At 40.1% G+C, this 20,832-nt stretch overlaps 1 protein-coding gene across 1 annotated transcript in view; it reads left to right on the top strand.

Annotated features, from left to right (window-relative positions):
• The window catches only part of LOC136742327 (breast cancer type 1 susceptibility protein homolog), a 47,415-nt gene extending 33,038 nt beyond the window's left edge, over window positions 1-14,377 (top strand). Inside the window, exons 20-23 of the mRNA XM_066698584.1 lie at window positions 1,195-1,252; window positions 7,925-7,998; window positions 10,855-10,915; window positions 12,386-14,377. Coding sequence (XP_066554681.1) covers window positions 1,195-1,252; window positions 7,925-7,998; window positions 10,855-10,915; window positions 12,386-12,498 — 306 coding nt within the window. The 3' untranslated portion in view covers window positions 12,499-14,377. The remainder of the gene's footprint in view (window positions 1-1,194; window positions 1,253-7,924; window positions 7,999-10,854; window positions 10,916-12,385) is intronic.
• Window positions 14,378-20,832: the final 6,455 nt, after the last annotated feature.

The raw sequence follows: 20,832 nt of genomic DNA, 5'->3' as shown, positions 1-20,832 counted from the left end.
GAAATCCTTGGAATAGTTCTGAAGCCCCAACAATAAAGGCTGGTTGCAGCACTGCCTGAATCAATTATGTAGTTGTCGGGAATGAGACTAATAGGAGGCAATTTTAACTCTTCAATTAATGAACAGGTGCTTCAGTTTATACAGACAGACTAGGTGTATTTGTTCACTCGAGGCCTTGAACTTTTCCTCCAGTATATAACATGGAAGGGGAGCATTTGGAATCAATTGAAGCTTCAAAGATGAATCGTAATTTTTTTTGTTTTGTTAAGACCTTCCAATCTAACATCATCACATTTAATGGGCTGGTTTCACAGACCCAAATTAGCTCTAGTCATGGATTACCCAGTACTATTTTCAGTAAAGTAGAGTTCAATGTGTCAGTTTCTAAATACAACTTTACACAAAACTTAATTCTGTTTTTACACCTTTTTTGCATTCTGGCACATGCACAAAGCATATCAAATTTTACAAGGTCTTACGGGGAATCTTCTATTAAATGATTTTAGTTAATCTTTTTTGACCCTGACAGATGGAAATGAACTGCTGCTGAAATTAGGCAAGGCCCCTGTAGGCCTCTTCATTGGAAAGATACATTTCTGAAATATAATAAGCAATTATTGAGACACAAAATCAAACCGTCAGACGCAAAGCATTTCTGAGATTATGTCGGCAAGACAAATGGAAGACCATGTCTAGGGAGTGCTCAAAATTATTTATCTCGTAAGTCAGGCTTTGCAGTTTTTGTGTCTCACCCACTCATCTCTATGAAAGCACGTCCTTCAGTTGGGGCACAGCAATGGGTGTACAGCCCTCTTCGTCCCCCTCTGAAAAGGAGGCAGGTCTGCTCCTAGCTATTAGAATTCAGTGTCAGGCTCGCAAACATCCTCAGAAATGTCGGGAATATAATTTTTTTTTAATAATCTGAACTAATTTCCTTCAACAGTCTTCTGCAGAGACAGAGATGCATCCCAATATCAGCATGAAAAAGATGCTAACATCAGTCTGTACTACTGGGTCAGGAGCCAGTGCCTTATGCTTATTTGAGACCAGAGTCTTATTTCAGAAATGTGTTGTTGTGGGTTTTAGTATAAGGGTTGGGGAGCACTTCTTGACTTTTCTCTCCATTTGTAGTTCCACTCCAAATGACCCTCTTAAACAGGTTTGTTCATTTTGTTTCTCTCTCTCTGCTTTCAGCTCCTGTTGAGTGGCTACGAGATCTGCTGCTATGGATCATTTACTGACATGACTGGAGGTAGGAGCTGCCGTATGCTGCAGCAAAAGGGAAGGAATGGAAAAAACCATGCGGGAGATATTAAAGTTTTATCAAACTGAAGATCAGCATCATCAATGCCATCATCAGTAGCTTTTACTGTTCTAACACAAGCACTCCTGTGAGTCATGGGTAGTCTAGTCTAGATAGGAGATGAGTGTTGGTGGGCCACACTTTTCATTCGGCCCAGTTTCTCTTAAACATGGGATTTTATGACGCATTTGATACCCTTTTTGTTGTTTCTTTCTTTCTTTGATGGCTTAAAGTCATTATTTTCAATCAAGGTACACTACTTCTTAAAAGCTTTGGTTGGACCAAAAGGCAGAATACATTGCAGACATTCGGGGATTGAGGAATTGATCATCCTGTCTTCGATTACTCTGTTAAAATAGGGATCTTAAGGCTACAGAATAGTTTGTTTTGCAGAGGGTTAATTGTCACGAGCTGCCATGGATTCGTCGGGAACTCGGCGCAGAAGGGAACAGGGTTGCTCAGGCGTTGGGTTGTGCACGCTGTCAGTTTGGCTCAGTGTGGCTCTGCTTTGCCTGTTCTGGGATGACGCACCACACTGATTTTGTGAAAAGTCCCCCGAGTACCTTTGAGATGATTCCCTGTAAAGACACTGTCAGTGTTCATCAGCATTTGCTGTTTAATTCATTTTCAAATAAAGCAACGACAACCATTTGCAGTCATTTTAGTAGGCATTTGGACAGCTTGACCAATTAAGAAACATGCTTTGCCCTGATAAAGCAGATCGTCACCGGTGTTTATACTGATGTATTTATACTTTCCGGGTCCATAAAACACTTAAATTCAGACCATGCAATGCGCAGATTTCTGATGCAATCTCCGATGTCATACTTCTGCTCTTATGACCCTGATTTCAGGTCCATGTGGTGTTAAGAGTTTTGTGATTGCGAATTCCAAACAGGCAGAAATGGCATTTTAAAAGAAAGAAAATAGTTAAATAGGAAAAGTTGCCAGACAGAATCACTGTTAGGGGCGAACACTGCCTTTGATTTATTGCGCCTAAAAGTGAAGTAACATAATGACACACAAATCTTACAATGGAAAACATTTGTTTTCAGATGCGCACAATGAATATTAACACCCTGCCTCAGAGACTGAAATATTGTAATCGTGTCTGAACAGCTGTTATTGACTATGTTTATAATTCCGCTTGTTTCATAATCCTTTTTGTTGGTTTTGGTCATTTTGTATTTATTTATTTTGTGTTTTATTAGTCCTTTTAGCTGGGAATTATCAATAATATAATATTGAAATCAGAGGCTGGAGGTGAAAAAAATCTAAATTTGAGTTTTTAATTATTAATCTTCCGGATGCAGTTGTACTCAAGAATTTTTAGCTCTTTAAACTATGTTTAGTATGCCTGGAATCATGTTTCAAAATGTTTCCTCCCCTCTGAATTTAAGTGGCACATTCATAAGAAAGAGGAGTCTTCCCTAAAAACATTTCCTTTGATTAAATCCTCTTGACTGTCCAATGGGATTCCTAAGTCCCTCACCTGACAGGACACTTTCCTGATCGGTAGAAACGGGCCCGTTTTGCTTCGGTGACCGCAGGGGACATGGCAAATTCTGGATATTGCAGACATTTAAAAATGGCTTGATTTGAGATGTACTTAGAGAAATAAATGTTTGCTCGTCTTGTCAGAACATCACCGCAGGATTTCTGGTAACTACTATTGCCCGTTAAAGAAGCTACACAACCGATAAATGCCTGCCTTCTGAAAACAGGCCTGAAAAAAATTACCTTTAAAGACCACGTTAGTGTTAATCAATATTTCCTTTTTTTGTTTGTTTTTTAAATTGAGCTGGAGCTAATTATCATCATTTACAGTCAGTTACTATCTATTAAGTCTCATGAGCACACAATTCCATTATTGGTATGTGTGCATGCATGATGTATAGTTTTTTCGGATCAATAAACTTCTAAACCTTAACACTATGGTAGGTCAACACACAAGTTTTTTTTGTTTTTTCTTCTCCCCCCCCTGCCCTCTTCAGCATGAAACACCACTGTCTGTTTGCATCCTCTCTCAATCTGAATGGGATACTTCTTGATTAGGGATGTACTGCAAGTGCTGGAGAAACTTGGAAACAAAATCTGTTTCAGAGCCCGAGAGCTGACAGCCTCTTGGTAAATGCAGGAGCTGTTGTGATTCTTCTGCTGCCGGTGGATTTTCTGCCACTGCAAACCTGACAGGCCTGACTCTTCAAAGAACGCTTTTGTGTCTTTTGTAAAAAGAGAGAAAAAAAAAAAAAACTTTCCTTTTTTACCCCCGTTTCTCTCCCTCATCCTGATTTTTTCCCCTTGTGGATAAATTTCCATGCTATTTGCATGGAAAGGAGCTCGGCATTGAGTATAAGCTGTTAACACCTGTTTAATGAATGCGAGAAATGCTTCGCCTGTAAGGAGATAATGCTTTTATTTGCATAGATTGAAAATGTCAAGCAAGGTACATTCATTTATGGAAAGTCGTCTCGCAGGTGGATAGAACGTCTCATTCAGGAATTAATCCCATCTCCCAATAGAAATGTTTCCTCTAGGCCCAGAAAATTGATTTTGTCTTTTTTTTTTTTTTTTTTTTCCTGTGTCACAAAATCAGTTGGGAAATGAAGCTGGAAAATAAATGAGAGCTGGTATGCCGTTGCACGCCTTTTCAAAGGCCGCCACTCGGGCTGCTTTCACTGGGTGGAAAGTGTTATGGGATCTTGTGCTAACTTCTGTGCAATGCATGACAAATTGGCTGTATTTACTGTATTGGCTTTTTTCTTTTTTCCTTTCCCTGCAATGGTATCTCAAGCCGCAGACAGGAATATTGTATTGTAGCGGTTTCTTTTTGTTTTTGATTTTTAAAAAGAAAACCAGAAATTATCGTTCTCCATTTAACGACATCAGTCTGATCCAAAGTGGTAAATGCCCTTGATGTTCTGCACTACACTAACTAGCTAATACATTTTTCTCTTGATCACAATTTTACAACTAATAACATGCATGTTGATCTTAAAGAGTAATTCCGCACTCATTGTTACTTAATGGCAGAAAAGTGCTTGATTTGCTTTGTGAAGTTCCTTATAAAATGACCACAGGCCACTTTCTTGCTTTTAGTGGAAGATGGATATTGCTCTTCATTGTAGCTGCGTTATCCTATATTGACCAATCTGGTTTTCTACGTTCACATAACAATACACTAAAAGGCAGGTAATGGACATTGCGAGAAGACCACCCACCATTAAAGTCAAATTCAAGGCCACTTCATTTGGGGAAAAAACAACCTACGTGATGGTAAATTGGAACTAGAAAGAATATTCGGGGGAAAAAAAGAACTAAGGCAATGTTGTTTTTCAAATGCTTTTCAACTGTTAATAAAATGTATTTTTGAGTGCTCCTTAAATCAGTTGCATTTAAAAAAAAAAGTTTTACTTCCATTCTTAAATTTGTCTTATTTATTTCTAAATTTATCATCCATTTAATCTTTTATTTTCCCCGCTGTGTCTTACAATAATGCACAATTTGATTTTACCAACCACAAAAAAAAAAAAATGTCCGAAAAGATTAGATTGTATCCTTGCACAGTTATAAGCACTGAAAAACTGCTTAAAGACTTAATTCTTGTCACAAGGTTGGAACAGCTTAATAGGCTGTTTTTGTGTTTTGGTTTGTTTCTTTTGTTCGTTTGCCGATTTTGTAGTCTGGTCTGCAGTATCTGGGGAGAACTTTGTTGCAGGAGGTGTGCTTCAGGCTGCTGTCTCTGAAGTTTTTCCAGAAATACTTTCCCTCAAACCATGATGATGCAGAAGAGACGAGCTGTCTTTTTGTGTCCAGTAGCTGCAAAGCACTTCAGACAGGCAGCAGCCTCCAAGACCGAATTACTGCCCAATCGCAAACTGACATCTTAAAAGCAATTCTCTTTGGACTGGGAACAATTTCATGCACACTACATAAACTGTTGAATCTGCATGTGTTCATTTACTGAATGCTGTATTAGTTGAGTCTTTGATATTGCCATCCTCCAAAGGTCTTGGTTTTTGTAGGTTATTTTTATTTAGGAGCATAGTGGTATCTGTATTTGGTGTGTGTATGTATCTACACTCACCTAAAGGATTATTAGGAACACCTGTTCAATTTCTCATTAATGCAATTATCTAACCAACCAATCACATGGCAGTTGCTTCAATGCATTTAGGGGTGTGGTCCTGGTCAAGACAATCTCCTGAACTCCAAACTGAATGTCTGAATGGGAAAGAAAGGTGATTTAAGCAATTTTGAGTGTGGCATGGTTGTTGGTGCCAGACGGGCCGGTCTGAGTATTTCACAATCTGCACAGTTACTGGGATTTTCACGTACAACCATTTCTAGGGTTTACAAAGAATGGTGTGAAAAGGGAAAAACATCCAGTATGCGGCAGTCCTGTGGGCGAAAATGCCTTGTTGATGCTAGAGGTCAGAGGAGAATGGGCCGACTGATTCAAGCTGATAGAAGAGCAACTTTGACTGAAATAACCATTCGTTACAACCGAGGTATGCAGCAAAGCATTTGTGAAGCCACAACACGTACAACCTTGAGGCGGATGGGCTACAACAGCAGAAGACCCCACCGGGTACCACTCATCTCCACTACAAATAGGAAAAAGATGCTACAATTTGCACAAGCTCACCAAAATTGGACAGTTGAAGACTGGAAAAATGTTGCCTGGTCTGATGAGTCTCGATTTCTGTTGAGACATTCAGATGGTAGAGTCAGAATTTGGCGTAAACAGAATGAGAACATGGATCCATCATGCCTTGTTACCACTGTGCAGGCTGGTGGTGGTGGTGTAATGGTGTGGGGGATGTTTTCTTGGCACACTTTAGGCCCCTTAGTGCCAATTGGGCATCGTTTAAATGCCACGGCCTACCTGAGCATTGTTTCTGGCCATGTCCATCCCTTTATGACCACCATGTACCCATCCTCTGATGGCTACTTCCAGCAGGATAATGCACCATGTCACTAAGGTCGAATCATTTCAAATTGGTTTCTTGAACATGACAATGAGTTCACTGTACTAAACTGGCCCCCACAGTCACCAGATGTCAACCCAATAGAGCATCTTTGGGATGTGGTGGAACGGGAGCTTCGTGCCCTGAATGTGCATCCCACAAATCTCCATCAACTGCAAGATGCTATCCTATCAATATGGGCCAACATTTCTAAAGAATGCTTTCAGCACCTTGTTGAATCAATGCCATGTAGAATTAAGGCAGTTCTGAAGGCGAAAGGGGGTCAAACACAGTATTAGTATGGTGTTCCTAATAATCCTTTAGGTGAGTGTATATGTGTATGTATGTGATATATATAATATATACATACAGCTCTGCAAAAAATTGAGACCACTCCAAGTTCAGAAATCAATGTTAAGTGGTCTCTTAATTTTTTCCAGAGCTGTATGTGTGTGTATGTATGTGTATATATATATGCGCAATGGCACACACATGTAGTGCATGCTTTTAAGGTACATTCTCCTGCTGCTTTTAAGAGAGTGTAATGCTAACAGAGATGAATGCAGTTAATAATGTGCAAAGGATTTACTCTCCTCTTCTCTTTGCCAGAGGTGTCTGTGTGCAAGATGTCCAGTATGTGGAGAAGCTGCAGATAGATTGCAGAGACTGAGCAGCAGTTCTGGGAGATGAATGGCATTGTTGCATTTAATTGCGCCGCCTGCCTTGTGCTGTCATACCGTTTCTGTTTTCCCAATGGGTTTCTTTTTCAGTGATCGATAATCCTCACACATAATGAGTTTTCAGCCCAAATCCTCTTTAATTTGCCATGTTTATGAAGTAAAAGAATAATAAAAAGCTGAAAAGACTTCAAGGACAAAAATGAAAAGGGCGCAGGGTACAGTTTTGACCTATAGCCTTCCACAGGTTTAAATAGAAATGTTCCATTGAAAGCTATTGAACCATGTTTGTATTGCTTTGCTCAAGCTGCCGTTTTTGTGTGTGGTATTCATTGCCATTTTTTGGTTTAAGAACACAGGAGAAGGTTATTAGTTTTAGTTTGTTATCCGGCCTATTGTGCTTTTTGAGTTGTTGATTCATGATTCTCTTCCAACTCCCAGGTAGTCTTAAATGTGTTTTGGGCTTGATTTCCACTTGTGTCCCCAGGTGTCTCTCTTGTACCTGAGTTAGTCCATTGCATTAACCTAGTTTAGTACCTTCCTGGCTTTTGGAAACTTGAATTGAATCCCCTTCTACCCTACATCATTGCCTTTTGAGGTTCAAAGTATCCATTACAAAGGCCCAGTGGTCTCAGTGGGTTGTCCTACCTCGGGGTCATGGAAATAGTGTGTTGTAGCAGTGAGGTTGAATTTGGTTTCGACCTCTCACCTTGCAGTATAAATTAATCAAAGATCTCTGTCCCTCACTCTCTTCTGAGGATCACAGGGCCCGCTGCACCAAGGGAATATCATACTACAGTCTGTGAGTAGCATAGCCCGTGGTCTGCTAGGAAATGTAGTGATACTAGTCCAGTTTCAGAACCTTCAGGCAGTGGAGCTCATTCTTCTGCTCCAAACTTCTACCAGTGCGCAAAGTGTGGAAACTCCTATGTAACTGTGGGAAATGTTCAACCAATGCTGTTTGTGTGTTTCAGGGCAGTTGGAGTGGATGGTGGAGTTATGTGGAGCAACAGTTGCTAAAGAACCTTTTCTCTTCACTTACAACCCAGTAAGTGAAACTGTCCTTATTTTGGGTATTCCTTTCATTCAATGCAACTTCGTTATAGAGTCTAATGAGTAAGACTAATGCAGTAAGCTACACAGTGAACTAAAACTGTAATGCAGTAATTTTTTGTTTTTATATTTAAGATGCTCTTAGACTTGAACTGTTCCTTGTTTGGCATTGAGCCAGTTTTGCTCAATAAGTGGTTCTAATCATCAATTTTCACAATTGATATAGCAGTAAACATGAAAGCAGAGTCATGCTCCTGTAATCCTTATTTTTGCTGATATTTTTTAATCTTCTTGTAGTAGTGTGCCATAAAATCAACCTTTAATCCACAGCATCATTCCTATTCTGTGAAACTAGGTACTGTATTGATCAGTGACAAACCAGATGGCACATTTTACAATCTGAAATTATTGGGCAGCATAGACTGTCATAATTAATCTGCAAACTCTTTTATTTCTTTATTTATTCATCATTAAAGAGTGAAAAAATAAATTAACAAGTATAAATAAGACTTAATTGTGCCCAATGAATTGGCCTATAGCAATTGAAGCTAGCAATTTAGATTGATGTAAGGGTCGCTTTGTTTTCCAAATTTGTAGCAAATACATGATCAGGAATTGTTTTTGTAAGCCGTATTCTGCAGGATGAGAAGAAGGAACCAATTTAAGTGACAATGTTGTGGCAAGGTAATTATCTTGACATAATTGCTGTCTTATCTTATTGCGCATCTTTTCATACGTACTTATCAAGATTGTTGTGCACAGCGAGCGCTCTCTGCTAGAGGATGTAAGTGGAGGATTATGTTATATTTTGAGAACCTGAATGTGTAGTGTTTCGCTTTTGCTTATTAATCAGCAGTTTGATTTGGGATGTCTGGGATTGTTCAACAGCTCGGATTTGGTATGGGGGGAGGGGGGTTTGGGGTTTCCCTAGAAAATCTGCTAACGTAAGGTTTTGAGTAACATGGTTGAAAAATGTAGTAAGACAAAAATTCTAGGGTTCTCTACATGTTTCAACTGGAAGATGAGCACATAAAAGATCCGAAAATTGCAGCCTGAGCAAATGAGCGCCAGTGGAAGCAGACCAGTTTGTTCTTCTGCTGAACACTGCCTGTATGCATCATACAGATCAGATAACATTCACAATGTGTCCATAAGGGTGCCAATACATAGGCACGTGACCCTTGAATGTATTTATCACTGTAATCCACACATCTATAGGAATTTCTATTAGAATGCTCTGATAGATTCAGTAAGCAGGAACCTGTTCTATAAAATGATGTGAGCTGGACCTGCAAGATCCCAGAGCAGCTTCTGTGTGTCAGAACCAGCCTCAGAAGGCAAGAGTCAATCACACAGTCAATTAAATTTACTGAAGAATTGCGCAAGATAACGAAATGCAGCTGCCCTGCAGCAAGCAGACATCTTATCATAACTCCAATATGTGTCAGTAGCAATTCCTTTCTGATCCCCGGAAAGGCTGGTTAGTTCCAAATAATTATTGTTCTCAATAATACATTTTAACGACATCAGGATGCAATTATTGGACCAAGGTAGAACATTCATGCAGCTAATGTCATTTAATGTTTTTTTTCCTTTTATTGATATATTTTTCAAAAAGTGAGGCCAATACCCTAGCACTATGTTAAAAATTAAAATGAAAAGTGTTGCAGTATATTTTTATTTTCTGTACCTAAACACAGCTTTTTGACCAATTACTATCGAGAAATAATTCAGCAGAAATTCAGAGTGCTTTCCTCTAGAACAGTGGTTCTCAAACCTGTCCTGGAGTACCACCTGTCCTGCTGTTTTTTGTTCCAACCGAGCTCTCAATTAGGAATCGAGGCATTCCTTCTTTTAAAAAAATCCTTCATAGCTGACAATATTAATTTTCTGCTCCCTCTTCCTACATTCTTGTATACCAAGAGAACCCTTAATTTAAGTAATTTGATTACATTTGACTCTTTAAATTGTGTAACTGATAAAAAGTTGGCTCCTTAATTTCCTTATACAATTTTATACTTAACTTAAAACCCCTACTATTAAAAATTATTAAAAGGCTCTGATTTAGGAAATTATTAGTTCAATTAAAGGTTCAATTAAATAATTGAGAGCTCATTTGGAACAAAAACCAGCAGGACAGGTGGTACTCCAGGACAGGTTTGAGAACCACTTAGACCACTTGAGAACCACAGTTAGAAGTTGGAGGTGCGCACGATCACCTGTAACAGACCACCCTCGGGCATGTTTTATCCCTGAAGGATAGAGAGCAAAGGTTTTTCTGTTCAATTTCAGCCTGTCTCTGCGGTTTAAGAAATAAAGGTTTCGAAGCACTTTGATCGAGTAATGCATTAGCTCAATGTGGCAGGTGCTGCTTCCTGGGAAGCCGCACAGTGATGGTGTCATTGCTGTATGATCTGAAACAAATTGACTTAGCACACAGCCAGTGCCGGGTAAACTTCAAGATGGTGGCAACATGAAATGATAACGGTTCCTCAGCTGCAAATCCTACATGCTCTTTTTCCAATCGAGGCATTCCTTCTTTTAATAAAATCCTTCATAGCTGACAATATTAATTTTCTGCTCCCTCTTCCTACATTCTTGTATACCAGGAGCTAGACTTCTTATAGAAGAAAGTCTGCTTCTGAATTGAAAGCAGTTTGTCTGCTTTTGAACAGTAAGAAAATTACACTAGTTAGTAATATTACAGTATATATGATCCGTAGCTCTGAAATTATCCACATATTGTATATGTCGCCTGCTTCCTTTGCAACTTGGATTGATTTTTATTAAATCTTATATCTTACATCTGGCTACATCTTGATCTGTAACTTTTTTCCTTTTTCCAATGCAGGGCAGCACCCCAGTGATTGTGGTACAGCCAGACTCGGAAGAATCGCAAAAGGACTACCGAGGTAAGGCGTACTCGCACTGGTCGTCTTCTTCATTTCAGCTTTAATGTCAGTATGCAGTAAAATAAAAAACGGTCTCTTAAAGAGCTGTAAGGAAAAGGTTTAACAGATTTAAGGACATTCATATTGTAGAGCCTGGTAACCAATTCGGCCTTGACACCAGTAACCCCTGTATTCGTGCGAAAAGAGCCCTGTGACCTGTAATGTCCATGAGCATGACCAGGACACATTTTATCTGGGCTAAACATATTATGCAATGGTAAAGACTGATGTACACACAGTATTTGTCCTGGTTTTGATCATGCATTTCCTCCTGGAATCGCAGTGGGATCATCAGTGATATTATTTGAAGGAGGTGACATTTTCAATCTCTTTATTTCTTTGCATAAAATTCTAAGCCCTTCTTTTGAAGACCCATATTTTTTTTTATATCGGCAAACACAGATTTCTCTCTTTGCTGGCAAATGTCACTTACGTAAGTTCTCCCACATAATGGGAGGAAAGGGAGCGTGGGAGAGCTGGTGAAACCTCTTCTGACTTCTCCCTCGTTTGCCATTTCTCTCTTTGATTTATTTCCCGTGCCATAGCAGCAGGTACCCTTTTTGTATAATTTATATTTTTGTAGCCTTGAGGCAAGAACACAAACCTGTAGAGCAATCTGAAAAAAAACACACAAAAAAAACACTGTGCTAAAATGTAAAGTCCTTCATGTCTTTTTACTCTGGGTATCACATATTATGTTTCCTTGGACCAACTGTTCGAAAGAAAATTCAATAACCGTGTTTTTTCTCTACTAATCTGAATTTGTCCCCCTCACACATCCGAGTGATAAATGATAAACCCTGCACCACACAGAATGAATCCTTGTTGAGTGTCTGGTCTCGAAGCCTCAAAAATAAGAACAAAAAAAGGCGCTTGTATTTTACAGACCATTTTATTGAAATGGATTTTCAAATGAAGAAAAGTTTACTTTTACATTGAAAGTGGCAGCCCCCGATTTAAATGAGAGAAAAAAAAAAAAAACGGAGACACAACCCCCAAAAAACACAGCAATCGAAACAAAACATTCTGACGATTTTGTTCCATGCTGGTGCACATGAACCTAAATGCTTTAAACAGCTGCTTATTGCTTCTTGAGCCAAAGCGTCAAAACAGTGGAGATTATTAAACATAATGCGTATTTAATATGTTCCAGCTTGGCTCTTTAAAGTTGTTTACAGACGTTTGATGGCGGACAAAATGAACAAGCAAGTGTACTAGGACTCTCTTGTCGTCGGTTACAGTGACATGGAACAGCATTCACAGTGGTCTGTATGAGTGGAACATGCTTCACTTGTGTGGGTTAGACGTGCCCAGGGACTCTGGTTCCAATCTGAGGGAGGCCTGACAACACGTTCCACACAGGTGATACTTGCAGGAAAGAATACGCATGAGGGCTTGTTTATTTTGTATTTTTGTTTGTTCATTCCCCAGCTCTCAAGAGGAAGTACAAGGCCAGTGTGGTGACAAGGGAGTGGGTCCTGGACAGTGTGGCCCTCTACAGTTGTCAGAGTTTAGGTGACTACCTACTGGATCCTCTCCAGTGACGGATTCTGCCACCAGCAAGCCATAGCTGCAGCGTCTGATCTAGAACCTGTGGCGTTCTCCTGAGGAAAAAACTAAAATGACACTACAAGACCTCGTGCACCACTGTGGATCTTACTTAATTAGAAACTACTCTTGCATGATGTATTTTGATCCTTCGTACCTTTTGAGAGTAATATGGTACATAGTGGAAATATGGACCATTGTCCGCTACAACCGAAACAAATGTTTTAGTGTTGCCTTTGCTAACACATCCTCTGCCAGGCTGACACAAGCTCAGGGGGAAAAAAAATTAAAGTCCCTCTGAGAATCCTCAAAGCCAAGCTCTACTATATAATGAATTAAAGAAACAGATCCCAAACCTTAGCTGAAAGTATTCCAAAGTGTTTCTCATTTGCCATAATTATAGGTCTCTGCAATTAACACTGCCACCTAATAGTAATTATAATAATAACTATTACAAAATTGTAATACAACATTTTGGCTCTTGTTTGTGTGTTTGCAACACGCAAAATATTGGGCATCCAGAGTCCAGGAAGATAGAAAGAGGATGAAATGGGACCCGTTTGTTTATTGCAGTCATTGAAAAATTAATCTAGGTCCTTTGTTAGGCCACACAGGACCATAAGGCCCTCAAAACCAAACATTACTCAATCAACCCTCGGGAGGTTTCCAATTATAGCCTATCATCCAGGGAAGAGTAAAGACCAAATTTTGGGTTGCCACAGGGAGCAAGTGTTCGACAGCATGGGGCGGTATGTTCAGCTGTCACTACCAATTTAAACTACTCTCTTTTTATCTGGAACTCTCCCTCTCATCCTCCTCTTCAAAACCTTGACCTCAAAATATGAAGTCTTATTTTTCTGTTGGAAGAGTTTTATTTCCTCTTGGTGGAGATAATAGAGGGGTGTCCAAGATTCTGAAGTTAAAGTGACCTCAGACTTCACCATTTATGTGCAATTTGCAGTACTTTGTCAAAAAACAAAATTGATCAAAATAGTTGCTTGCAATGAAAATGTATTTTTCGTTCGTTGCAGGTTGAAGTCATGGTCGCGTAATGTGGGCGGTGATTGACAGACTGAGGATGGTTTTAATCTAGACTGCTGTCTGATTATTTGGCAAGATTTATTATGCTAGTGCATGAGGAGCCATTGTTATTCTAAAGAGGATAGCAACCTGCTGGTATTTTTTGAGAGGTTGTTTTAAGCGTTTTCAAAACTACTGATTAAAGCATTTTTCCCTTCTTTAAAGAATTCAGGCAAAATCAAAAGAAGCCTGCTACATTTTAGAATATGTTTGATGTTCTGCCCTTGAAGAAAACATGCTTTGCTGGCTCTGAGAGTGCCAATGCACAGAAAGAGGTGGCATCTTATGCATTAATAAGATCATGGCTTTTTCCACAGCACTTCATGAAATATTCAAATTTTGCTTACCTATTACTCTCTTCTTACTCCTGAATTTGTTTGAAAATTCTCAGTTTAAAAGTGTCAAATTGACCCATCTTAACCACTTCCTGTTTACTCACAGCAAAAATAAGTTATTTAAATGACAATTCTTGTGGGGCTACTGCTAAAAGATTTATCTTAGCTATGCAAGAAATTATGGATGGATCGAAATGATGACAATCAGGATCAATCAGGATCAAAAGATCATTTGACTGAACTGGTTACTAATTACTTGTGCATTTTAAAGCAATATTCTTCCCAAACTGAAAAAGTCGACTACATTCTCTGCATAATAAATGTAATTTTGATATTGTCAACATTATCTGTGTGTATTGCAGTTCAGCTATAAAGTTTTGTTTCCTTCTGTTTGTGCAATTCCAGGCTGAGCTCTGTAAGCTTGTTTTTTACATTTGTATAAAAACAAAAAAGGAAGCTATTTCATTTGTGATTCATTATTACTGTACTTGTATCTCCTAAGGAAACAATCTTTCCTCTTCACTTTACTACTCTGACCAAATTTATATACTCATGTTCACAAAATGTCAGTAAAGAGTCTGCACTAAGTAAAAATCATGTTAACTCATGCAAATGTAAAATTTACTTGTCAGGTTGCTTCCTTAAACTGCATTACCCCCTTACCAATCTTGTTCTGTTTCCTGCATAAGGTAGGCACAGGAATTCAGTCTTTCATTGGTGAAAAATCATTGTTTTAGAACCACATTGGAAAAGCTTGAATTAGCTGTGTATTATTTTGCAAGAGCAGTACTGAGAAGCGAAGGCAAAACAAACACTGTGGTGACAGTTTTCCAAAGTCACAGTTTCCCCTCGATGCCTTCACCAGCACTAGCTTTAATTTCCCTGCCTGTCACCCTGGTCCTGCCGGGCCGCGTCACTAGCTGCAACAGCCTTGACTATGCCAGCAGATCTTAGAAATCTGAAATCTGGCCCTAGCAATGCTGTTTCATGTTTTGATACAGTACGGCCTCCTTCAACACCTCCACCACCACCACCCTTCCCCCTTTCACTACCTAGTGTGGTGACAGACTGAGTGAATTTCTCAAGGGAGCACTTTATTCCATTTTCCCTTACACTGCGTCTTGTCATGTGTGTCGCTCCTTATTTTTCGCTGGGACAAATGCCCTGACTCGTGAGCTCCTGTGGTACCACTTGTCTTGCGCAGGGGGGATGGAACATCATAATTGACTTTTTTTTTTTTTTCATTTTTATTGCTTGTCAAAATGTCTCCCTCGATCGTAGCGACTAAGTTAACTGAGAGTATGAAGGGTTATTACACCCAGCTGAGCACTGGTGGTGTGCCTTCCAGTGCATACATCTCCTATATGTACTCTGAGAACTTAGGGGAATAAGGATATTAACAGCCAGGGTGTAACTGCCCCTCTGTCAAGGAATGATATTAGTCAACTGCATCACTGTTGATCTTTTCAAAGACGTGTGAACGACAACTATTTTTGATTTTTGTAGTGGCACCTATATTGGAATGTGACCAATACAGGAAAAATTAAATAAAAATCAAACCCCAACTAAAGACTGTACCCTCCCAGACTTGTATCAGTTGTCCTGTCTATTTGTCTAAAGCGCCTGGAATAATTGAAATATTTTTTGACAACCTCCGCTTGCAGTAGCTCTAGGAAAACGTCACCAAATTCAATATTGTGTAAGCAACTGGGCTCATCACTTTGCTTATCAGGACATGAAGTAGTGGGGGGTGACGCATCCCCACAGAATGCACAGTTAAGCACAGTGCTGATTTTCTAATTGCACCTTGAGTGTTTCAGTAACTGCCTGTTCAGGGACCTTTTTTGAGGTCACTTTTCTGGATAGAGTCACAGAAAAATCTAAGATTAAACTATCAGGCATTTTGAGGCGCTGCCGTCATTTCGCTTTGTCCCTTCTGTGCATCTTGACGCCTGTACCGATTTCTGAAGCTAACTTGACATGGATAAATAATTTAAAGCCTGTTACCTGCCTTAAGGATTATGTTGTATACAGAGTCATCATTCTGATCGGTGGCCATTCTCTTTGTCATGCCTTGCGTCTATTTCAGCTGCCAAGCGTTTCCGGAAATAAGAATTGTTACTGCTTAATAAGCGTAAAAAGTTCACACTGAACGTAATGCAACGTTTCCAAGTGTAATCAACAAGACCAGTTAGACATCTGTATAAAACTGGTATTTTTGGTGTAAAATACATTCCATTCAATCCTTACCCAGGGCTACCAGAAGAGAGTAAATTTCCAAACAAATGAAACCAGAATCTCCATCCTCCTACAACGACACTATTTGTTTGCCAATTTTTTTCCTGTAGGTGTTTTTTTGCCGTTTTTAAAAGCGTCTCTTTCTTATCCATTCCTGTCCGTTATCTGAAACGAGTCTTTCTCTCGGTTGCTGTGGACGTTTGTCCCATATACCTATATTGTGTGAAGGGAAGCCAGCAAGACAAATGCTACAGTTGGTGAATACTGAACCCTCACTGGTTTTTCTTTGCTGTCGAGGCCTTCTCTGCTAATGAAAGACAGGAAGGGCAGTGTCACCTTGGTCGGTGGTCCTGTCTACTCCTTATCTCCCTGCCCCACATTGGTGTTTTATCTGTCTCACGCAAGATAACGACATTCTGCGGTGAATAATGTTCTGCTGTAATAAGTCTGGCAAGAAATTCTTGTAATTACCCCTGCAAAACATGATAGAGTGGACTTTGAAATCACTGTGCTTAACAGAAAGGACATAGAAACATCTCTTCACAGATTTGTCTTTTTCGTAAATGGATAGGACACCTAATGTATTGGTAATGGGAACCAAACAACTGGTTTACTACAGGGTGGTGATATTTTGCAGGGCAGGGTCAAAGGTCAAGAAATCTACACAACCCATATACACACTTTCACCATCTTTTTAACATGACAGTTTTATTTTATTTTTAAGTTACATTTTTAAATTCATAATTGTAAAATGGATTTTCGAAAAATGTTCAATTGAAAAGAACAATTCCATTGAGTGATTGATTTATGCCAGAGCTTTGCAACTGTCAGTACTTTATTAGAGCATCAATACTTGCTCCTGGCTACCTTTCCGTATTCACTTTAGAAAATCGGAGGAATGCTAAAAAGGTGATTCAGCTGTCTAAGAAGAAGATCGAGCGAAAGGGTTACTTTGCAATGTAACAACACTGCCCCCCCACCCTTTGCTATATACACTTGGTCCATTTTGCTTTTATTTAATAATGGTATACCACAAGATAAACTAATTTTAAGACCAGTTTTTGCTTCTCAAATGTTTTTAACCAGTTTGACTTCTGCATTTAGGAGAAATTATCTGGATGTTTGAGTGCAAAGAGTGAGAGTTAAAGAAATTTTAAGAAAGTCTTTGCGTTCAAGCTCAGATTATATTTCTGTGGCGTAACCTTTTGTTTGAAAGCTGACCAGTAATTGAGTGACGGTTAAGACCTTTTGAGGATGTCAAGACACTGCCCTAAGGCCTGAAGGGAAGGCTTCGGTTGGAGCATCGCAAGCACAGCTTTAATAGAGGTTCAATTAAATCATAAAATCCTTTTTCATTTTTTAAAATAAAACATCGAAAAAAAAAATTCTAAGTGTCCAGTCGCATAAATAATATTTCACAGCTATGAGGTGAGGAAGGATATTCAGTCTGAAAATACAAAAGAGATTACGTGCCCTTTCAACAGTTTGACACCTAAAATGACGCTTTGCCAGTTTAATAAGTCTGAATTACTCAAATGTGGGCCGAAGAACTTGAAAACCACCAATTCAGGGGAGATGTAAAATTAATGAGAAGTGCTGAAGTATTTTCACCCATCCAAATGTTAAACGCAGCTGTTCAAGACGGCCTTTGAGATGAATTTGAGTGGAGACAGACTGCGCGATGTGAGCGGTCCCCGTTTAAAACTTAGGGCACTTGCAAATAGCCCATTATAACATGATTATCCCAAATAAGCGGATTCAAACTTGTAGCAGGTAGTGCCGAAAATTGACCGACATTTCCTCTCTCTCTCTCCCTGTGTAATTAAATTCTGTTCCACATTCAGAGAGATGTTTCGTTCAGACACAGACCCATCACAGCTTATCGCCTGCCAGGGGGTCAATCTTGAGGCCCAGTTCAGTGTGCCCTCGTCAAGTATTAATGACTTGTGGTCTTAAAGCCTGTCATTAGCCGTGGGATGAGCTGCACGGAGTGAATCGGGGGGCTGAGCAAGGAGGGGAAGGAGAGGGAAGCAACAGGAGAGCAGATCCAATCTGCGGGATCTAGAATTTGTTGAGTCAGACCTCTTGCGAGTCTTTTTACAGTCTTCACAAATCAAGATTAATGATCCCCCCCTCCTCTTCCACAGCTCTTTTAATGAGCCAATCGTAAACCTGAGGGCCTACTCCAGCCTGCTGATAAATAACAGCGCTCCGTCTTTTCAACACTTGCAACAATTAGGTTCTAATGGGCATTGTGCTGCTGATAATCGGGCATCAGTACGAGCGTTACAGTTACACCCTGTGTTGTGTTATTGTACGTCACCCTTTTAGGATCTGTGTATCTCGGAATACAACCTTCCCCCCCTCCACATGCACACATAAAGTCACAAACACACTACTACTCCATCCCACACACCAAGAAACCTGTTTAAAAAAATGGCTTCCCACGAGTAGCAGGGCGCTGTTGTATTAGTACAACGATCCATAAAGTAACACGGACAATTATTGGAGAGGCTGCTAAATCCTTTTCTCAGACCATATCTGAGGATTGAAAAAAAAAAAAACGCAATCGCACTGCTTTATGAAGTCATTACTGAGGGACTGCATGTCAGCGGTTAAAGCCCCTGAAAGCTGCAAAGGAGGTACAATGACTAGTGACTTGAATAAATACACACTCTCAAATAAAAAATAAAAAAGAAGCTGAATGCAATATTAATTGTGTCCTGGGGTATAGTTTGATTTCTTCACAATCGGTGTCCCTTTTCGCGGGGTTCTTAATTAGTATTGACGCCGGCGCGTTCCTGAGCCGTGGAGATGGGCATTCGGAGGCCTCGCGGGGCAGCACCGCGCTTCACAAACACAGAGTTTGCTTATCACAGCGGACAACCTTGTCATCCCTTCCTTTAGGCCTGCCAGCCAAATCTTTTTAATCATACCAGCTGCCATTCACAGATTCAAGCAATTCATTCAGGCAGTGTGAGGCCAAACGTGTATGGGAGAGTGGTTAAGGTAAGAATGTTACAATGCCCCTTTTTTCTGTATGCGGAGAGAATGAAGCCTTGTCAGACTTTTTCCTTTTTTCCTTCCCCGGCTCATGTCTTAAATTATCATCACTCTGTGGAAACATTTATATGAGCTTTTCTGTTTCTCTGTCTAGTGTGGCTCAGTGGTGTGCAAGTGAGCCTTCACCTCACATTTGCCTTCAAGCGTTGCGTATTCCATGCAGTCAAAGTACAATAGGAAAAAATATGTATGTATTTATGGATGGATGGATTTATTTATTTATTTATCCCCTGCTAAGAGCCTCCACTTTTCCTGAATCATTTACCCAAGCTGCAATTCAAGTGCTCAATCAGTCTATCAAGAAATAGGTCTCAACATGTACACTTCTCTGTCAGTCTTCATCAGCATGATGAAGATATCATTTTGTGGTTTTTTTCTCTGACTTTGCCCTTGGCAGGAGCAGCAAAACTTAAGTTGTGTACTGCAACAGCATTCTATATCAGCCATAAAAGTTGTGTTTTAAGAAATCTGCAGTGAAGGAGGTGTCTCTAACAAACTGTAGCAATACTAGCATCTCTCTTTATTGCTTCCTTAACAATACTTCATAGTTCAGTGATGGCAGCTTAGTTACTTGGCTGTTTTTCTACTGGCAATCAAAAAACGGCACAACTCGTGTATTATGTTTTTATTTGTCTAAAGCCTTTGTCACAGTGTACTGTAACCCTTTGAGGGCTGGTATTAGAACCTCACATCACCATATATACACCAATCAGCCATAGCATTATGACCACCTGCCTAATATTGTGTAGGTCCCCCTTTTGCCGCCAAAACAGCCCTGACCCGTCAAAGCATGGACTCCACTAGACCTCTGAAGGTGTGCTGTGGTATCTGACACCAAGACATTGGCAGCAGATCCTTTAAGTCCTGTAAGTAGCGAGGTGGGGCCTCCATGGATCGGACTTGTTTGTCCAGCACATCCCATAGATGCTCGATTGGATTGAGATCTGGGGAATTTGGAGGCCAAGTCAACACCTTCAACTCGTGATTCATCAGACCAGGCCACCTTCTTCCATTGCTCCGTGGTCCAGTTCTGATGCTCACGTGCCCATTGTAGGTGCTTTTGGCAGTGGACGGGTCAGCATGGGCACCCTGACTGGTCTGTGGCTATGCAGCCCCATTCATAACAAACTGCGATGCACTGTGTGTTCTGACACCTTTCTATCAGAACCAGCATTAACTTTATCAGCAATTTGAAAGTAGCTCGTCTGTTGAATCGGACCACACGGGCCAGCCTTTGCTCCCCATGTGCATCAGTGAGCCTTGGCCGCTCATGACCCTGTCGCCAGTTCACCGCTTTTCCTTCCTTGGACCACTTTTGATAGGTACTGACCACTGCAGACCGGGAACACCCCACAAGAGCTGCAGTTTTGGAGATGCTCTGACCCAGTCGTCTAGCCATCACAATTTGGCCCTTTGAGCACAAAATGTTCACTTGCTGCCTAATATATCCCACCCACTGACGGGTGCCATGATAACGAGATTATCAGTGTTATTCACTTCACCTGTCAGTGGTCATAACGTTATGGCTGATCAGTGTATGTATGCGTATGTATGTTTATTATATTTGGAGGTTGGATGATAATCAAAGCTATTGAAAATGCATTGCACCCTGCA

This window comes from Amia ocellicauda, chromosome 3, assembly GCF_036373705.1.
Source record: "Amia ocellicauda isolate fAmiCal2 chromosome 3, fAmiCal2.hap1, whole genome shotgun sequence".
Taxonomy (NCBI): domain Eukaryota; kingdom Metazoa; phylum Chordata; class Actinopteri; order Amiiformes; family Amiidae; genus Amia; species Amia ocellicauda.
This window is presented reverse-complemented; position numbering and strand designations above follow the sequence as displayed.